Source organism: Nycticebus coucang, chromosome 21, assembly GCF_027406575.1.
Source record: "Nycticebus coucang isolate mNycCou1 chromosome 21, mNycCou1.pri, whole genome shotgun sequence".
Classification (NCBI taxonomy): Eukaryota; Metazoa; Chordata; class Mammalia; order Primates; family Lorisidae; genus Nycticebus; species Nycticebus coucang.
In genome coordinates this window covers 53,444,857-53,465,224 of record NC_069800.1, presented here as the reverse complement: position 1 = coordinate 53,465,224, position 20,368 = coordinate 53,444,857, and the positions used below count along the sequence as shown (strand labels likewise).

At 46.4% G+C, this 20,368-nt stretch overlaps 1 protein-coding gene across 23 annotated transcripts in view; it reads left to right on the top strand.

Moving 5' to 3' along the window:
* ZMYND8 (zinc finger MYND-type containing 8) overlaps positions 1 to 20,368 on the top strand; it is a 131,414-nt gene that overhangs the window by 78,650 nt on the left and 32,396 nt on the right. For all 23 annotated transcript variants that reach the window (XM_053574362.1, XM_053574359.1, XM_053574356.1 and 20 more), the window contains 3 exons: positions 6,099 to 6,239; positions 16,283 to 16,435; positions 19,037 to 19,549. In XM_053574362.1, the coding sequence (XP_053430337.1) occupies positions 6,099 to 6,239; positions 16,283 to 16,435; positions 19,037 to 19,549 (807 nt within the window). The remainder of the gene's footprint in view (positions 1 to 6,098; positions 6,240 to 16,282; positions 16,436 to 19,036; positions 19,550 to 20,368) is intronic.

Sequence of the window (20,368 nt, the reverse complement as noted above, 5' to 3'; positions counted from 1 at the left end):
AATGGAAACTACTACCCCAACTCTTTTTTTAAAAATAGAAACAGAGGTCTCACTGTTTTGCCTGGGCTGGGCTGGAACTCCTGGACTCAAGTGATCCTCCCACCTGAGCCTCTCTAGTAGCTGGGACTATGGGCATATTCTACCATGCCTGGCTATTAACTTATATATACTGGCTCAAATTTAAAAACAAAGACAAGCTATGGCACATCAAAGGCATCTGTGAACCGTGTGGTCATGGATCACCTATTAGCAATGTTTTTTTTTTTTTTGACAGAGTCTCACTATGTTGCTGTTGGTAGAGTGCTGTGGCACCACAGCTCACGGCAACCTCAAACTTTTGGGCTTAAGCGATTCTTTTGCCTCAGCCTCCCACGTAGCTGGGACTACTGGCATCCGCCACAATGCCCAGCTATTTTTTGTTGCAGTTGTTATTGTTGTTTTAGCAGTCCTGGGCTGGTTTTGAACCCACCAGTCTCGGTGTATGTGGCTGGCATCATAACCATTGTGCTCCAGGCGCTGAGCCTGTTGTAGAATTTTTTGGGGGAAAGGGGCAGAGTTTCACTCTGTTACCCAGGCTAGAGTGCTGAGGCATCATCCTAGTTCACAGCAACCTCAAATTCCTAGGTTCAAGTGATCTTCCTGCCTCAGCCTCCCAAGTAGCTGGGACTACAGGTGCCTACCACAATGCCTGGCTATTTTTTCTATTTTTAGGTAGAGATGGGGTCTCCTTGCTCAGGCTCATCTTGAACTTCTGAGTTCAAGAGAGCCTGTTTATTTTTATTTTTATTTTTTTTTAAAGATTAACTTTGTATTCTGAATAGGTTTTCATGCTAGTAAACATCCCTTCAAAATACCATTTCTTTTTTTTTTATTTTTTTTGCAGTTTTTGGCCAGGACTGGGTTTGAACCTGCCACCTCTGGCACATGGGGCCGGTGCCCTACTTCCTTTGAAGTAGGGCACCGGCCCTACTTCAGGCGCCACCCCCCAAAACCATTTCTATTCCCTAACTCCTCCTAGGCTGCCCGGGCGGTGCATTGTTCATCTGTGCTGGTACTTAGGAGTTTTGCAACATGTAGCCCCTTAAACGTCAACAGGTTGATTCTGAGGTTTTATAGGTAGAGGAAATTTAGCAGGAATTCTTAACTCCCCTTCCTTCAGCCTGCCCACAGGACTGGGTTATATGGGAGAGAAGGGGCATTCTTTTTCTAATTTAATTTCAAGACTCGTGTTTCATACAGTCAGAAGAGCACTTAGCACAGGTTAAATTTTGTAAGTGCAGATTATAAATGATGTGCTTTAGCCCACACTCGTGAGTTGTACATCAAAGTATAAAATCTGATTCAATTATTTGTGACTTCAAAGGCAATTAGTTGTTCCTTTGGGCAAGATTTATGGCTTTATAAAAGGATTGGCATCTGTTTCAAAGTTTAATTGAAATGAACATTTCTAAATGTCTTTTTGCTTTTGAAAATGTCTACAGTGATTTAAAGCAGGGTTTCTTAACCTCACCCCTCATGACATTTTGGGCCAGATAATTTTCTCTTCTGAGAACTGTCTGGTGCACTGTCATCGCAGCCCTGGCCTTTTCCCACTAGGTACCAGGAGTACCCCCACGCACAATTAGGACAGAGAAAAATTTCTTCAGACGTCACCCTATGTCTCCTAGGCAAAGTCATCTTTCCCCTGCCTCACCGAAAACCATGTAAAGTGGGTGGTGCCTGTGGCTCAGTGAGTAGGGCGCCGGCCCCATATACTGAGGGTGGTGGGTTCAAACCCGTCCCCAGCCAAACTGCAACCAAAAATAGCCGGGCGTTGTGGCAGGTGCCTGTAGTCCCAGCTACTTGGGAGGCTGAGGCAAGAGAATCGCCTAAGCCCAAGAGCTGGAGGTTGCTGTGAGCTGTGATGCCACAGCACTCTACTGAGGGCAACATATTGAGACTCTAACTCTTTAAAAAAAATAAAACAATGTAAAGTTTAATAATATAAGTAGCACATAATTCTACCCTGAGAGGTGGCAGCTTTCAAGAACTGGATGTGCCTTTCGATTTTGAATATATGTAATGACATTGATAGTAATAACTTTTATTTTTTATTTATTTTTTATTTTTTTGTAGAGACAGAGTCTTACTTTACTGCCCTCGGTAGAGTGCCGTGGCGTCACACGGCTTACAGCAACCTCCAGCTCTCGGGCCTATGCGATTCTCTTGCCTCAGCCTCCCGAGCAGCTGGGACTACAGGCGCCCGCCACAACGCCCGGCTATTTTTTTTGTTGCAGTTTGGCTGGGGCTGGGTTTGAACCCGCCACCCTCGGCATATGGGGCCGGCACCCTACTCACTGAGCCACAGGCACCACCCAGTAATAACTTTTCTTATGGGGAAGGGGAGTCACATGAAGCCTTCTGCTGCTTTTAACTTGGCAGTATCATTGTTTCTTTGACATCTTTCTGTGTTGGTGTGTATGGTTCTAATTGTCAGTAGTAGAGATGTCACACAGATATGACAGGAATATGACAGATGGCGTGTGAATGGCTGAATTTTGGACACTTCTGAGGAAGGAAACCTGGTTTCATGAAGTAATGTGACTGCACGTGTAGGGTACATTGATTTGTTTCCTTAACTATGTATATATAAAAATATGTATTTTAAAATGCATTCTGTGTCTTTGTTAATGTCCTACCTCCCAAGGTTATTATAGGGCATTTTGGCCAGCCTAGCATTTTACATACTCCTGTAGCAGCTCACTTACAAAGCCAGAGTAAAAGTTTTCAGGAACAGTCCTGTTGAACTTCGCTGGAGTCGTAGACTTATTTATATTTTCCCATGTTAACAAATAACATTTTTGTACCTGCTTTGAGAATTTATTCTCCAGCAAAAGCACAATGAAAGGATTGAAAAGGGCAAAACGGCCCATAATTTTAAGTACCTCTAGTTGGCTTTAAGTTGGGAGTACAGGCACGTGATGAAACAGGAAACCCAGCGCAATGTTGTAGTAGTATAGAAAGGTGTAAAAAAGAGCTACCAAGGCCTTTCCATCGCATATTCTGAGTTCTAGTTTCTCTCCAAAGGTTACCAGTATTAACTTTTTGTGGAGCATATTTCTAGTAAGAAAAGTGTGTGTATACTCAGAGTTATGTGTATGTTTTAAAAAAAATATCGGGTAGCACCTGTGGCTCAGTGGGTAGGGCACTGGTCCCATATACCGAGGGTGGCAGATTTGAACCTGGGCCAGGCCAAACTGCAATAAAAAAATAGCCAGACGTTGTGGCGGGCGCCTGTAGTCCCAGCTGCTCGGGAGGCTGAGGCAAGAGAATTGTCTAAGCCTAAGAGCTGCAGGTTGCTATGAGCTGTGACGTAACAGCACTCTATTGAGGGCAATAAATTGAAACTCTGTCTCTAAAAAAAGAAAAAAAAATATTGATGCACACGGAGGCATCTGGTACACACCTGGTTTTGCCCTTCTCTTTTTTTTCCTGGTCATATATTTTTTTAAGTCATTTCTTGTGTGAATATGTAGATCTGTTCCTTTTTTTTTTTTAACGGATGGAATGATATGTGTACCATCACTTATTAACTAATATTTACAGTTTTTGGCCGGGGCTGGGTTTGAACCTGCCACCTCCGGTATATGGGGTCGGCGCCCTACTCCTTTGAGCCACAGGCACCGCCCAGTTAACTGACATTTAAAAGCTATGTTCCTTGTTTGGCTTTTACACGTTTCGTGCGAGTGCACCTGCTTGCGTTGTATGTGCGTGCTTCGTGTCGGGGGCCGCTTCTGCAAGCGTGTCCATGGGGTGAATTCCTAGCACTTTGGGGTCTGTGCATTTTTGTGCACTTTAGTTTTGGATGATGTCACCCACATGTTATAAAAAGTCAGGTCTGATTGCGTGAATGCTCTCTTTTCTTACCTGCCCTCAGCACTAGAGGTGTTCCTTTTGGAACAAGTTTATGGTTCAGCTAAAGGCTGTTTCTCTATATATCCATATCTATACACCTCTGTTTATCTCGATTGCCTGGGTTTGTATCTACAGGGCGTCCCGAGAGTCACCCATAAAGTCATCATACATAGGGGAAATGAGAAGATGTAGCTAAATGTACCTCTATTTACAAAGTATTCATTTGAAAAAAATCACAAAATAATTTACTTTATAAAGTGTTGGCTGCTTCTATAAAATTTTGTAATGAATAAAGCCACATCTAGCTGCAGTTTCTCATTTGCCCCGTGTATGTGGGATTTTATTTTTTATTATTTTTTTATTTTGAGACAGAGTCTCAAGCTGTTGCCCTGGGTAGAGTACTGTGGCGTCATAGCTCACACCAACCTCAAACAAACTCTTGGGCTCAAGTGATCCTCTTGTGGAAGCCTCCCAGAGTGCTAGGATTATAGGCGTGAGCCACCGGCCAGATAGTGGCTGTTTAGTGCATCATAGAAGGTTTAGCAGCATCCCTGGTATCTCCACTTACGAGATGGCTAGTAGTAATCCCACTCGTTAAGTTATGTCACCCCAACAAATGTGTACACACGTTGTCCACTGTGCCCTGGCGAGCAGAACTGCTGTGCGTGAGCATCAGTGTTCCTGAACGTAGGTGGTTCAGAACGTGGTGAAGCCAAAGTCCTGGGGAAACAGAAAACGATGCTACCATAGTAGCATGCAATTACCGGAGTGCTCACTAGCTGCCAGGCACCCTTCAGATGACTGATTGATTTAATCCTCACGACGACCTGATGAGGTGTAGGGACTTTTTAATCAACCCATCACATCATATAATTAGATCTCTCTGCCACTGCCAGGAAGAGAAATGCAGAGGTGACAGCAATTTGCCCAAGGTTACGCAGCATGTCAGCAGCTGAACCCGGACTAGAATTTGCAGTGTCTGGCTCCCAATCCATGCTTGAATCCAGGCCTCTTTACATCTGGAGTCTTTCCTACTATATTACATTAAAAATGATGTTGGCAGGGCCTGGCAGGGGAGCTAAGGATTAGCTCATGTCTATTGGCTGACCTTGTTGGTGTACAAGTATTAACCCATCAAATCTGCGTTCTGCGTGCTCCCATTTGGCAGGTGAGAAAACTGAGGCAAGTTCCCATGTGTCCCAATCACCTTTGAAACCTGTGGGGACGTCTTCATTCCTAACCATAGTCTGCTGTTAGTGTATTTCTCTGAAGGGCTGGGTCATCCCTGCTTGTCTCTCTCTTGCTCATCCCAGGAGAGCTGGCCATTTCCTTGTCAGCATGTGTTTACTCCAGGTTGTCTTTACATGGGCTTAAGAAGCTTTAACAGGACAGTGTCCCAGGAGTGGGGATCATTGAGAGCAAAGGGGCCTGCACGATGGGAAAGGTTCTTCAGGAGCTTCTGTTGGTCCCTCTGAAAGCTTGTTTGTTTTTTTTTAAATCTTTTGGTCTCCTGTCCTTCCTCCACCCTGTGCAGCGAAGCTGAGAAAGAGCGGTTGTCGGTAGTTTTAAGGTATTTTTTTTAAAGCCTCAAGCATAGGTGCAATTCTCTGTCCTCTTGTAAAAGTTCGAAATACCATAAAGAGGGAGATAATTTTCCAACGTCTCCTTCATTCCATCTGGCACTGAGTTTGGCTTCATGCAGCCCCTGGAACCTTTGAAATGGGAGCTGGAGATTTCCCAGGGGCCGCCTTGGTCACTGGCAGGTGCAGAGGCCACACACAAGCTGCCGCGGTGTCTTCCCCCAGACAGATGACATGCCTGTGTAAGCCTGGCTCCGGGTCTCTGCATCTGGACTATGTAGGGGTTGCTGTAATCGCTGTTTATTTTGAGATTTATACCCGTGAATCGGCCAAACCAATTTTAGTGGCAGCTTAGCCGATTTGTCTTAGAGCTTTGTGCTTAGTAGAATAACTAAGGAGGGCTCCTTCCTTTGTGGCTTTAATGGTTTAACGTCAGATCAAGCCCTTTGCCTGAAATAAACGGCCAGCCCTCCCCACCCCACCCCATTTGTGAGGCTCTAGTGGCCTTTTTGAAATCAAATACAATTTTACTGTTTCTCTATTCTCTCCCTACCCCACACCTACACGTTTTACTTGTTTGCTTTATTTGTAAATCTGTCTTTTAACAATGACATACTTTTTCAGCTTCACCAACCTCCACAAAGACGGGACAAGCAGGGAGTCTGCCCGACAGCCCGAAACCTTTTTCTCCTCAACCGTCGACTCCAGTCACAACAAAAACGGACAAAACATCCACCACTGGGAGCATCCTGAATCTTAACCTGGGTCAGTTTTTGGAAGTACCTTTCTGTGGCAGCTGGGAATATTTTTGCAAGTTGACATACCCTCTTTTGTATGTGGTTCCTGGACCTTGAACTTCTCTGTGGAAAAATATGTAAAAGGTTCAGGGGGTCAAGGAAGGGATTTCTTGAGGCTTGTGGACATGCAGAGTACTTTCACCTTGGAGCCTTCCCTGCCCTGTTCCCTGTATGTAAACACTTAACCTACTTTGAACAGAAACACATTTCTTGAATCACTGTTTGCCCTTGCTATGTGCAGATTTTTTTTGAAATGCTGGTTTTCATTCCCTGAATGATAATAATAAATTGGAGTAGAACGTCTGTAAGTTGACCACCCAAAGGGATGTATAACAAACTATCAGCATATGGAAGTGTCCAACACACAGAACGAGGCCCACTGGACTGACATGTACAGGTGGTGGGTGTCTGGTCTATGAGAATTAGGTCAACTTAAGGAGGTGGTCAACTATGGAGGTTATGCTGTATTTTTTTAACATGTTAGGTTGTTGGTTGTTTTAAAAACTCTACCTTATGGGCAGTGCCTATGGCTCAGTGGGTAGGGCACCGGCCCCGGCCAAACTGCAACAAAAAGTAGCCAGGCGTTGTGGCGGGCATCTGTAGTCCCAGCTACTTGGGAGGCTGAGGCAAGAGAATCACCTAAGCCCAAGAGCTAGAAGTTGCTGTGAGCTGTGACACCACGGCACTCTACCGAGGGCGATAAAGTGAGACTCTGTCTATAAAAAAAAAGCACACTCTATCTTATGCTAAAATCTTTAGCAAAAACTGGTACCCAGAAATGCTAAACAAACAAGATTTATTGATTTATCTCATCATGACTCCTGATTTTCATCAAATATCTGTTATGTGCTAGGCTGGAGAGCAAGTTGGCTAAGGCCCCTGCTCTTGTTAATCTTGGGTTGTAGTAAGGGAGAGTCAGTAACCAAGGTAAATAAGCAAGAGACTTCACAGCATGAGGGATGCCTGGACCGTAAAGCGTGTGGATGTGATAAGGAGACAGGTGGGCAGGTTGGGGCAGAAGTAGCAGTTTCACTGGGGGGGGGGGGGGGAGGGCTTAAGGAGGCTGTCCTTTGAGGAGGTGATGTTTGAACTGAATTTTGCATGACAAGAAAACCCAGTCATGCCACTCTGAGGAACAACAGTCTGGAAGGAGTAAGTTTTTAAAGGCCCTGGGATAAAGATCAACTTGGGGTGTTACAGGAGCAGCAAGGAGGCTGGGGTGGCTGCATCTGGCTGAGTGAGGTAGATGGACTGGGGAGAGCAGGGGCCTCTAGACCCTAATGTGGAGGGATGTGGACGGACTTCGCACTCCAGAAGGCCCACTCTGCATGCTATTACAATAGTTCCTCTGAGTTCATTATTCTTGTCTGGAGGCAATTTTATTAACATTCCCCCACTCCTTGCAGTATCTGAAGACATTTCTGGTCGTCACCCCTGGCGGGGCGGAGGGCTCCAGTGTATAGTGTAGGCCCTATGACAGAGAAGTGCTAGATGTGTCATTAATTGTGCTGGTAATTTGGGTGTGGCAGGAAAAGTAGGAGCCGAAGGTTTAGTTTAGATTCTGTAAGTGTGAGCTGTCTGTTAGACCCTGGGCAGAGAGGATGGAAGGGCAGCTGTGGGCAGGAATTAGGGCGCCCTGAGGCCAGGGCAGGGCAGCCAGTGTAATTCTGGGAATCTTGTTTATTCATGGATAGCTGGAGTTCTTGTGACTGTGGTGGGGGAGGGGGCCACAAGGGAGGTGGGAGGCTGGAGCTGCTGAATGTCCTATGGGGCATGGAGCGGCCCTGGTCCAGGCCCCGAGCTTGCTGAGGTTGGGAGTCAGGGCCAGAGCATCAGGGAAGGGCCCCGGGCACTAAACAGGTGGAGGTCAGGCAGAGGAGGGGCAGGAGGTGGTAGAGCCCAGGAAAGGGCAGCCAGTGAGGGGGGCTACGCTGGAGGGGTGTTGCCCTTGAGGTCCCCAGCACAGGGTTTCAGAGAGGGAGGGTGGGCCCCTGTGCCCAGTGAGGTTTATATGACAGTTCTGTGGCCGTGTCCTGCAGTGCCGCGTTCTGTTGGAGAAACTGAGGCCTGGAGAGGAGGTTTGAGGTGCCCAGGATCGCAGAGTCTGGGCAGCAGCAGGGCTGAGCCTGTTTCTCCGTCCTGGGTCACGTGGTAGTGCAGCCCAAATGTAATGGGACAGCTGTGGTGGTTGCTTTTGGGGCATTAGTTCCCATTGATTATTTGGTTCCTCGCTTAAATGAAAGGGGGACCCATTCGCTGCCTTGGGAACATTGACTATTCCCAAAAATGCATTCGCTTTCTCACGCCCTCCTCCCGCCTCCGTATCCCGAAAAGAAATGCTGTGTGGAGGTGTTCTCACGGTGGCATTTCCTCTCTCCCAGGCATGCTTGGCAAGAATAGCTCTTCCCCTAAACCGGGTGGTCACTGGGCATCCTCAGGACACGATGGGTCTTTCCATGTGGCTTGATCCAGCGTGGGGAGTTCTTCCTGCCATGTGTCCTGGTGGGCGGGCGCCATGGTGGGTCGGCCCAGGGGAGGCTGAGGCTTGTCTGTCGTCTGTCGTCGGTCCTGGTGGCTCTTCCAGTCCTGGGATACACTCTCATCTTCGTCAGCGGGATTGAAAACCCTGGGAATGTGGGTGTTTTATGGGCTGGGATTTCAATTACCTAATGAGAAGAGGATTAGTTAGGGACCAACAGAAGTACTGTGGGTGGGTAGAAAAGTTAGAGCATAGAGGGAAGTGCCAAAGAATTCTCTAGCAATTCCCCAGGGACTGAGCATGTGCTTTATGGGGCTTATGTCTATCATCCATGCAAAATAGATTTTATTTTCTGTATGTTAACACTGTTAAAAAGAACTAGGGGGCGGGCGGCGCCTGTGGCTCAGTGAGTAGGGCGCCAGCCCCATATGCCGAAGGTGGCGGGTTCAAACCCAGCCCCGGCCAAACTGCAACAAAAAAATAGCCGGGCATTGTGGCGGGCGCCTGTAGTCCCAGCTGCTCGGGAGGCTGAGGCAGGAGAATCGCGTAAGCCCAAGAGTTAGAGGTTGCTGTGAGCCGTGTGACACCACGGCACTCTACCCGAGGGCGGTACAGTGAGACTCTGTCTCTACAAAAAAAAAAAAAAAAAAAAGAACTAGGGGGGTGACGCCTGTGGCTCAAGGAATAGGGCGCCGGTCCCATATGCCGGAGGTGGCGGGTTCAAACCCAGCCCCGGCCATAAAAACCACAAAACAAAACAAAAAAATTAAAAAAGAACTAGGACAACCTTTAAAGTATGTATTAGCTCTATTTCACAGAAATGTAAACTGAGGGAGGCCAAGATTGCATATGGCTATGGTAGAGTTTGGCCTTTAGGCTTGTCTGCCTAAGCTCTTAGCTGAGGTGCCTGACGGCAGTGTCACACAACAGGGCCGCATCTTGACTGTTGTGGCCCTTGGCAGTGTTCCCTGTGCCTATTGGATAAGGCTGCTCAGTTGTAGAAGTCAGGGGTAAGTGAAGATTTGGAATTGGCAATGACATGGAGGACTAAGTACCTTTCTAAAGGAAATAGCTCTCAGCAGTTGAACTTGTCAGACTGGATTTTCAAGAAAAACAGAAATCCAAATTTTTATGTGAATTCTCCTAGTTTTTAAAAGTTGGCAATTTCATTAAAAACATAAAACCAAGGGCCAGGTGTGGTGGCTCACACCTATAACCCCAGCATTTGGGAGGCCGAAGCTGGCGGATTGCCTGAGCTCAGGGGTTCGAGACCAGCCTGAGCCAGAGCAAGACCCCATCTGTAAAAATAGCCGGGTGTTGTGGGGCGCCTGTAGTCCCAGTTACTTGGGAGGCTGAGGCAAGAGGATCGCTTGAGCCCAAGAGTTTGAGGTTGCTGTGAGCTAAAATACCACGGCACTTGACCAAGAGTGACCAAGTAAGACTGTTTAAAAAAAACAACAACAAAAAACAAATAACAAAACAAACAAACAAAAAATAAATAAATAAAACCAGAAACTCTACTTGGGGCAAACAATAACAACAAAAATATACAACCAAAAATGCAATAACCAGTCCATGGGTCACTATTAGTTTACTTAACTGCTCTTTCACTGTGGTCATATGTGTGTGCAGAGCCCTGGGTCTGGCCCTGGTTGCCAGCACCTTGTTCCCTCATGTGCTGTCTTCTCTCTCAAATGAGGAGCTAATCCCCAGGGGATGGCTAGGGGCCCCCTTCTGTGACACAGTGGGGATTAGTGGTCATGAACAGGCATGAGTTTCTGACCCTAGGAGAGAAGGGGAGGAGGGCCTGCTTGTTTTCTTCCAGACTCCTGTTTGCTCTCTCTGGTAATCCCATCTCTTCTTATCTGGCTCAGGGTGTTTACTGTGGGCTGAAGGAGTTCTGCAGCTCCCTAGGTCTGTTAGTGACAAAAATGTGCCTTGATGCTCTGGTGAAGATGCCAACAGAGCAATGGAAAGTTGTCAGAGCTGGAGCACTTCTGCTTGTTTGTGTCTTCAGAAAGAAAGGAGGCGTCCTTTCTTTTTGTGCATAAAGTAATACCTTGGAAGCCCGGCATTCTTTGAGCCCATGAATGCAGAACTAGGGCTCAGATATCCCCGATGTTGTCTTAGTTTTCTTTTCTTTTTCTTTTCGAGACAGATAGTAGAGTGCAGCGGCGCCACAGCTCACAACAACCTCAAACTCTTGGGCTTAAGTGCTTCTTGCCTCAGCCTCCCAAGTAGCTGGGATATAGGCGCCTGCACAACTCCTGTTTTTTGTTTTTGTTTTTTTGCAGTTTTTGGCCAGGGCCAGGTTTGAACCCCCCACCTCCGGTATATGAGGCCAGTACCCAGGTGTTTTTCTTTTTGCTGTTGTTGCAGTTGTTACTGTTGTTTTAGCTGGTCTGGGCCAGGTTTCAACCTACCAGCCTTGGTGTATGTGGCCGGGTGCCCTACCCATGGAGCTACAGGCCCTGCTCCTGTCTTGGTTTTCTTTATAGCCAATGAGGTGGGGAAGGGAAGATCTCTGCTTGGCTTTGATTGATAGATAGCATCTGCCAGGGTGGGTCTCTTGTCTAAATGGTGTTATTCCTTTAAGGAGCTGCCATTCAGTGGCTCCTGAAAGTCTGTCAGCTGTGGTTTGCCCATTGTTTTAGAATAAAGGCAATCTTTTTCTCTGTTTCTTAAAGTTGTATTTTATTTATTTATTTATTTATTTTTTTGCAGTTTTTTTGGCTGGGGCCGGTTTGAACCCACCACCTCACCTCCGGTATATGGGGCCGGCGCCCTACTCCTTTGAGCCACAGGTGTCATCCTAAAGTTGTATTTTATTTTACTTTTTCTTCCGTTTTTTTTTTTTTTTTTTTTCCCCAACTGAAAAAGAAGCCTGAGATTTGTCTCTCCACCTGCCCCCCCCAAGTTAGTTTTTAAAAGTAATACACTTAATGAATGGTAAGAGAAATTTCAAAGTACAGAAGGACATTTTATGAAAAGCCCGTGTATCTGTAGCCTCTGATCACCCACCTCTATGGGGGACCACTATTGTCTGTTTTAGTTTCCCCAGCGAGTTCTACTAGATTCTACCATTTCTTTTTAGCCTGAGTGATTTTTACACCCCTCCTCCCCCCGGTGACATTTGGTAATGTTTGGTGACATTTTTATTGTCACTCCTGGGATGTGGGTGCTACTGGCATTTAGTTGGGTAGAGACTAAGAGACGAGGATGCTGCCAAATGTCCTAGAACACTCAGGACAGTTCTGCTCCACCCCGCCCCTTGCTCCACCCACAACAAAGATTCATCTGGGCCCCAAATGTCAGTAGTGACAATGTTGAGAAACCTTGAGAATATATAATATTCATATCTATATTCTATTTTCTTCTTTTCTCCCCTGCACAGTGCTAACATGCTCTGCTGCGGTTGCTTTTTCATTAAACAGGTCGGCTTTTCATATCAATACATAGAAATCTACCTTAGTTTTTTATTTTAGCAGCTTTATTAATTCCATCCAAGGTAAGCTGTTACATTTATTCAGGCACCTTATTGATTGACTCTAGGTTGTTTTCCGTTTTTTGCTGTTGAAAAGAGCTGCAGTGAGGGCCCTTTTGTCCATGTGGGAGAGTATCCGTCGGATAAATTCCTAGAAGTGGAGCTGAGGGTCAGAGGCCACGTGCGGTTGATATTTTGAGAGGTAGTGCCAAATTGCCCTCTAAAGACGTTGTTCTGATTTATGTTCCCTCTAGAAATGTAAGATCGTGCCTCTTTCTCTAGCACGGATATTTTTTTATCCCTTGTTTCCATTTATAGCCTAAGCTGTCTTCATATCAGCTGAAAAGTTCAAAATGTTGGCAGCAAGGGTGGATTCTGAAAATACTCCCGATATAGAAGGGCAGGGGTGGAAGAAGCCCTGATAAGCTACTATGAGCTAAATGAGAAAGGGAAGCTCTTCTTTTTCTCCCTGCGGAGGAGAGGAAAGTCAAAATGCACTGAGAGTTTTGAGAAAGATAATTACATTTGGCTAAACTCCTAAAGGTCTGCTCCCAGGGCCTGGCCCCAGCCTCCAGGCCTTTGGTGGTTTATTCCAACAAAAATAAACATAGTGGTTGTCTACTGGGCAGAGAAACCTTAGTTTTTAAGGTTTTACCTTCTTGGCATTCTTCTTGATGATGAGTATTTCAGAGTTAAGTCTTTTTAGGCTTAAGTTGTAAAGGGTTGCGTTTACTGTAGGCACACATGTAAGCACAGAGACAGGTGCACCTGGATTTCAGTTACTCTGATGAGGCCTGAGTGGTTTTTTTGGTGAACCCTGAGGTGTATAAGGGTGGTACTGCTAACACAGACACGCAGGAATTAAGGCCAGTTGTGAGTGTTCCTTACTCACGTAGAAGATTGGTCTGATACAGGGGTTCTCAGGTCATAGCTGCCAATTAGAATCACCTGGGCAGTTTGTAAAAGGCTGATACCCAGGGCTTCCCCCAGGCCAGTTAAGTCAGACTTCCTCATGGGGCCCAGGCATCAGGATTTTCTAAAGTATGTTGGACAGTTTCACCGTGCAGCTCCTGTTAGCAGTCCCTGGAGTAGTACAGGAGAGGGCAGATTTTACAGCTTTCAAGTCAGATCTGGCCCTCTACCTGTGTTTGTAAATAAGGCTTTATTGGAACACAGCTGCATGTATGCTTGTTTGTGGGCACTTTTGCAGCAGAGCTTATGTGTCCGGAGAACATGAAGTCTTTAGTCTCTGGATTTTTAATAGAAAAAATTTGTTGTTCTCTGTATATAGTAGATATTTTTTGGTAACTATGGAATGTAGTAGGCATGCGGGAATGTCAGGATAAACATGTTCCTCCGGCAGCCTTCCTCTCCTTTTTACCTTCTTTCATGGGAAGTGTTTTTGGGAGACAGTACTTTTCCAGCTTTATGCTTAAGTAGGTGGCCCGTCCCTTCTCCCCCCATCCATCCACTGTGCTTCTTCATTTCTGAGGGTGGAAATTACAAAACGGGCCTCATATCCTTTTCCCTTTGCTATCACATTTGTAGCTCAGCTGTGAAGCCCTTCCTTCCTGCTTACTTCAGTGGTCCTTCTTCTTTTTTTTTTTTTTAGAGACAGAGTCTCACTTTATTGCTCTTGGTAGAGTGCCGTGGCATCACACAGCTCACAGCAACCTCCAGCTCTTGGGCTTAGGCGATTCTCTTCCCTCAGCCTCCCGAGTAGCTGGGACTACAGGCGCCCGCCACAATGCCCCGCTATTTTTTTGGTTGTTGCAATGTGGCTGGGGCCGAGTTTGAACCCACCGCCCTCGGTATATGGGGCCAGCGCCCTACTCACTGAGCCACAGGCGCCGCCCAATGGTCCTTATTCTTTTCTTCCCCTTGCTGTTTTATCACTGTCTCTATATAGTCTCTTTGTAAGCCGCTTCATATTTTTTGCAGAGAATAAGAAGAGATTGTTTTCTAGATTTATCCAGTAAATTTGACTCAGGGTCTCATATCCTTTTCCCTCTCAGAGGTGGTTGTGCATTTACGCTGCCTTCTCTTGAAGGTCTGCTGTCTTGTCTGCTAGGCCCCTAATCAACATGCATGTACACGTGTGCCCGCGCACGCTATCTCACACAGATAGATACATACATATATATATATATGCATGTATTTGGTGTTTTTAATTTTAGGGATGGTATCTCTGCTTGCTTTGAGTATTTACTTCTGGATTCTCCTGAGGTGGGTGGCAACCCTGAAGTGTGTTTTAGGAAAAGAGTCCATCTTTCTTGGCTGGGTGTGGTGGCTCACGCCTGTAATCCCACCATTTTTGGGAGGCTACTGTGGGAAGATCACTTGGAGCCAGGAGTTCAAGACCAGCGTGGGCAGCATAGTGAGATCCCATCTCTACAAAATAATTAAAAAGTTAAGCTGAGCGTGGTGACACACCACGCTCTTTGCTACTCAGAAGGCTGAGCCAGGAAGTATCACTTGGGCTCACGAGTTGGAGGTTGCCAGTGATCTATGATCACATAGCTGCACTCCAGCCTGGGTGACAGTGTGAATCTTTCCTGGTCCAGATCAGAGAGGACTTGTACCCAAGAAAGAATCTTTCCTGATTGTACCTTGGTAGGGATATCATTATGGTGATAAGATGAAGTTGGGTAGATTATTTTTTTCTGGCCACTTGTGAGTGGGTTGTGGGGAGTTTTGGGGTGGTGTTGCTGGCCACTTTGAGGGAACTAATTTCTGGGTATGCTGTATTAGAGTGCCCCGTTCCTGGGTAAACAGGAAGGTGTTTGGATTGTGCTAAAATATAAAGAGAAGAGACAGTGAAGGCTCAGCAGCCCCTCCAGTCCCACCCTCAGGCTCTTTTAACAGCCCAAGGAGAAGTGCCCTGATACCCTTTTAGTGTGGAGGGAGCAGGAAGGTGAAGGGAAGTCCAGGGAGTGAGCTTGTAGCTGGTGGACACAGCCTTAGAGGGGCTCCTGACCTTTGATGCCACCTGCTTTCTGAACTATTTCTGAGATTGGCTGGGGTAGGACAAGTGCCCCGCAGTCTCTGCTCTGGGTGTGTTAGAGGGGAGGCCAGACACGGGGTGCAAAGTGAAAGACCGTGTGCTCTACCTGCAGAGTCTTCCCCTGCTTTCTAGATCTTACAGCCACCTTAATCTCCCTCCCTTCTTGCATTTTTGGGGCAGTAGGGGAAGGAGGTGAGTGAGAAAGGAATTTGAGAAATGTAAGCTCAGCGGTCCTTTGGGAATCTGGCCCAGCTGGTCATATAAAGAGCCTTTGGCAGGAGAGAGGGGACAGGCCTGAATCAGCCCTAGAGGCCTTTGCCTGGGAATTAGGCTGAGGAACTTGGACTCATTCCTGAGTAAGAAGACCATTTAGACACAAGTTTAATGTCCAGGGCTAACCTGTTCACCTTGCCCCACACAGATGCAGGGAGCCACAGGGAGGTACAGCACGCCGGCCGGGGGTGTGTGCCTGTCTTATTTACCATTTCCCTCCCTTTCTAGTGTGAGCCCCAGACTAGGTTGACTGAGAATGAAAAATGAGGCCTCTATGGGAAATAGGCCTCCAGGGCCCTTAGCAGGTTTTTTCCTGAGGGGCTTGTTGTCTTTCTTGGGTACAAGTCCTCTCTAATCTGGACCTGAAGTTACAAGCACACTCCAACCAGACTCAGCGGTGTCGCTCTGTCTGCTGATGCTGAAATTGAACATGCTACTGTAACCTTTGGCTTCGGGGAGGACCCCTGAGGATGCCGAGTTCCACAGACTGAACCATCTGGCTGGCATTGTCCATTTTAAATACTGAAAGGCACCCAGAAGGTTGTCCAGCAAGCTGAGTAAGTATGCTGGATATGTTTGCTTGGGCCATTATCTCTCCGTCACCCGGTGTTGTTGAGCAGGTGACGTTGTTAGGAAGAATGACAAAAAAATTTAGGCCCCTTTCCTACCCCTGTGTTCTGAAATGTGTGTTGTGCTCTGACTTTGCGAGGAGGAAGCTGAGTGATGAGCATTGTTGTGCCTGGTCTCACCAGGGTGTCTGGTGTTTTGCAGATCGAAGCAAAGCCGAGATGGACTTGAAGGAGCTCAGCGAGTCAGTCCAGCAGCAGGCAGCGCCCGTTCCTCTCATCTCTCCCAAGCGGCAGATTCGCAGCAGGTTCCAGCTAAATCTTGACAAGACCATAGAGAGTTGCAAAGCACAATTAGGTACGTCTTTTGGTTTCTTATTGGGCATTGTTCTTATTATTATAACTTGTAGGGAGACTACCTGGTTGAATGAAATGTTGAATCCTGGCTGCTTTTAGCAGCTGCTTTAACCTTGACCTTGTTTGTTCAACTAAAATAATATTTCCAATCACAGCAGACTATTTCAGACTTGCTAGTTAATTATTCAGAAGGGCTCTTTGAACTCATCTGAGTTTATTCTTTGGTGAAGGCAACCTGAAAACTTGAGATACAGCTTGAAGTGTAAGTATAAAGGCTTATAGGGTAATAAAGATTCCCTAAGTTTGCCTCTGCGTTCCCTCCCGGAACACATAGGTGTCTCAACCTTGGTTCTGAGGATGTTCCACAGGTGTCCAGCACAAAACCCTTCCCCTTCTGATGGGGCTGCTCTCCCCGGCACACCCTTCCTGCTTCTGTCCCTGAGGCCTCCTTCCCTCTTCCCTGTGCCACCTGCGTTCACACTGCCTCCCCGAGTCCTGCTCAGGTCTCACCTCCTCCAGGAAGTCTCCTCTGACTGCTCTCACCTGCCACCTCCTTTGGTTCCTTATTGCTGGGAAGCATCAGTGCGGGAATGTCCCTCTCACTCTAGACCGGAAGCTCCTTGAGGGTAGGGAGGTGGTTTTACAAGGATTTGCCTTCTCATGTACAGAGTAGGTGCTCTGGATTATCTGTTGACTAAGTAAATTAAGCCAGGAGGACATTTATAAAGAAGTGGGTGATAGCTGGGCCTCAGGAGAGACTGCTGTTCCGAGGTGAGGCTTCTGGTGTCTGTGGGAGCTCTGGATCTTTGGATGAGAAAGGAGCTGTAGTTAGGGGTCATGTGGGTCTGTCCAGGGGACAGCATTCCTTGCTGGTTTGCCTTTTTGGTTAGGACATTGAGTGACATGGGTGAAATTTGGTATGCTATTCAATTATTCTTCTTGGATACCTCCATGCAGTTGGTCTAACTGATTTGTTAGTATTGCTAATAAGAATTTTAATATTCCTATTTACCGAGTGCTTCCTACATACCCTGTACTGTGCTAAGCACTGTGAGTAAAAATGGTCCTGGGAGGATGATGTTATCAGGCCCATTTTAAAGAAGAAACTGAGGCTCAGAGAGGTAGTTTACTTGTTCAGGGACACACAGCTAATGAAAACAGAGAAGCAAGATTTGGATGCATACCCTTTGGACTTTAGCACCCAAGCTTTTCCTGTCACATCCGTGGTCCTATTTCTCATTCCCAGCCATTAGCTGCCAGTAGCACAAGCCTAGGATCTCCCAAATTGTGTATTTTTGTAGTTTGATTTGTGTTTTTGATTGAGTCCCAGGGAGGTGGATGTCATTCTCTAGTGATTCTGCTCCTCTCCCATGCCCCAGGCCATTCAGGGCTGTTGTCCTTTGGCAGACTTCTCTTTGCTGTGTGCTTGTCACTTCAGAAACGCCTGTCATGGTGGTGTTGCTATGAGTCTAGGATGAAGATATGGTGCAAAGAGTTGATTGGGTTTTCTTTTCTCTTTAGAACCTTAGGGTTTAGTGTTATTTACCTGCAGCGTAATGACTGACACGTGATATATTATTGGGAGCAGGAAACATAAATGGGTAAATGGAACTGTTGTTAGAAATATGCTTTTGTGTATTTTTGTTTGTGTGAAACACCTGGCATTTTATACCCTTCCCTTTTGATAGAGAGGTAGAAGCATGTGACTTCCCTCTTGGCTCCTTTGCACATGGAAGATCAGTACAGGGACCGTGGCAGTTGACTCTCCACATCGGTGCAGGAAGCCAGAGAGAGAAGGCTGAGCCCCAAGTCACCTGCAGGCAGCGTGCCCTCAGGCCAGCAGGAGCCAGTGCCACATTGATTTCTATGTAGAATTTCCTAATTTGTGAATTGGGCAACAAATTCTAAATTAAAAAACTAAAAAGCAAACAACAAAATGTCCCATGGGCCAAACCATTGCTTCTAAACTAAGAACAGTATCTGCGCCAAACCATTGCTTCTTAACTAAGAACAGTGTCTGCTAGCTAGATGTGGCTTGTGGGTTGAGAGTTTGCAACCTCTGCTCTCAGACTTGGGTTTATTTCTTTGAGCTGTAGACACAGAGTCAAGGACTTTGAATGCTCTGGGAACGCATGGGCAGAGTGCCAGTGGGGAGTCAGGAGCCCAGGGCTCTGGTTTGGCCTGTCATGGTTGTCCTGGGCCAAGTGATTTTGCTGGGGCTCTATTTTCTAGTCTGTAAATTGGATCAGTTTAAATAGCTCATTCCCTGGTGTTCCCTTCCAGCCCTTCCTTTCTCTATAGCCTAGTTATCAGTATTGAAGACATTGAACTCTGCATACCTTTAAAAATTATATTGTTAGGTCCCATGTCACCTGTGAATGTTAATAACCGAGACTGTCTCCAAACTCTAGTCCCATTTGTTAGCTGTAGTCAGTTGCCACTTGAGTTTATTACTCAAGTTAGTGATCCCACCAGGCCAGGGTGATGAGATTTGAAATGTGTTTTCTTATTCCAGCATTTGGCGTGGAAAATGTTTGCATATTGGGGCCTGTTTTTTTATTTTGTGACTACGCCACATGCTGGGTTTTCTTTTTGAATTTAGGCATCAATGAAATCTCAGAAGATGTTTATACGGCCGTAGAGCACAGCGATTCCGAGGATTCCGACAAGTCAGACAGCAGCGATAGTGAGTCTATCAGTGACGATGAGCAGAAGCCCAAGAATGAGCCAGAAGACACGGAAGAGAAGGAGGGAAGTCAGATGGACAAAGAGCCATCTGCTGTCAAAAAAAAGCCCAAAGCAGGAAACCCAGTGGAGATTAAAGAGGAGCTGAAAAGCCCGTCACCAACCAACGAGAAAGTAGATCTGGGACCACCGGTCAAGGACAAAGCCAGCCCTGAGCCAGAGAAGGATTTTTCAGAAAAAACAAAACCTTCACCTCATCCTACAAAAGATAAACTGAAGGGAAAAGATGAGACGGATTCCCCGACAGTACATTTGGGCCTGGACTCCGATTCAGAGAGTGAACTTGTCATAGATTTAGGAGAAGACCATTCTGGGCGGGAGGGTCGAAAAAATAAGAAGGAACCCAAAGAACCATCTCCCAAGCAGGATGGTAAGTGATTGTCATCAGTTTCTAGTTTCTTAATTGGTTTAGAATTCCACCGTGTACTTGTGTTATCTGAAGTTATGTGACCCTCTGGTAGCACCGTGAGAGGCACAGCAATGCCGTGATCGGTTTAAGGTCACCTAGCTAGTTACCAAACAGGAGCAGGACGCCCGTGTGGCCTAGCTGCCTTCCACCTGTTCAGCACCCAGCACGGTTGGGGTTGAGTGCAGAAAAACAAGCCTCTCAGAAAATGGAAGTTGCTTCTAGTGGCTGAATCCATTTTAGTCTAAGCAGCTTCTTTCCCAGTGTGTTTAATTTCCCTGAAACGTTTGTTAACATTTAGCCACGTGAGAAGGAGCAAATGGTGTCAGAAGCATTTGGTTCAGAGATCCCTTTCCTTCCCTCATGCCGCCCAGGCATTTTCCAAGTGTATTTTTACTAGAATAAGAAAAATACTATTCTAGTGACTTGGGGGTCACTAGAAAACAAGGGATGTTTTAAGGTGGATGCCTGTATTAGTATTTCATCCTTTTTGCATTTAACGGACCCCAGGCTAGGGTTTCTCAACCTTGCACCCATGACAGTTTACCCTGGATAATGTTTTGGTGCTTTGGAGGATGTTTTCCAGCATCCCTGGCCTCTGCCCAGTTGTGACAATCAAAATGTGGCAATCAAGCATTGTCGGGTATTTCCGGTGGGGGTGGGGCAGAGTCCCCCTCTGTTGAGAATCACTCCACTGCCTGAGTCTCTGAGGCTGCCTGCTGTTACTGTTATTTTCTGAACCATCAGTGATGCCCTGAAGCCTAGTGCAGCCAGACATTTGGC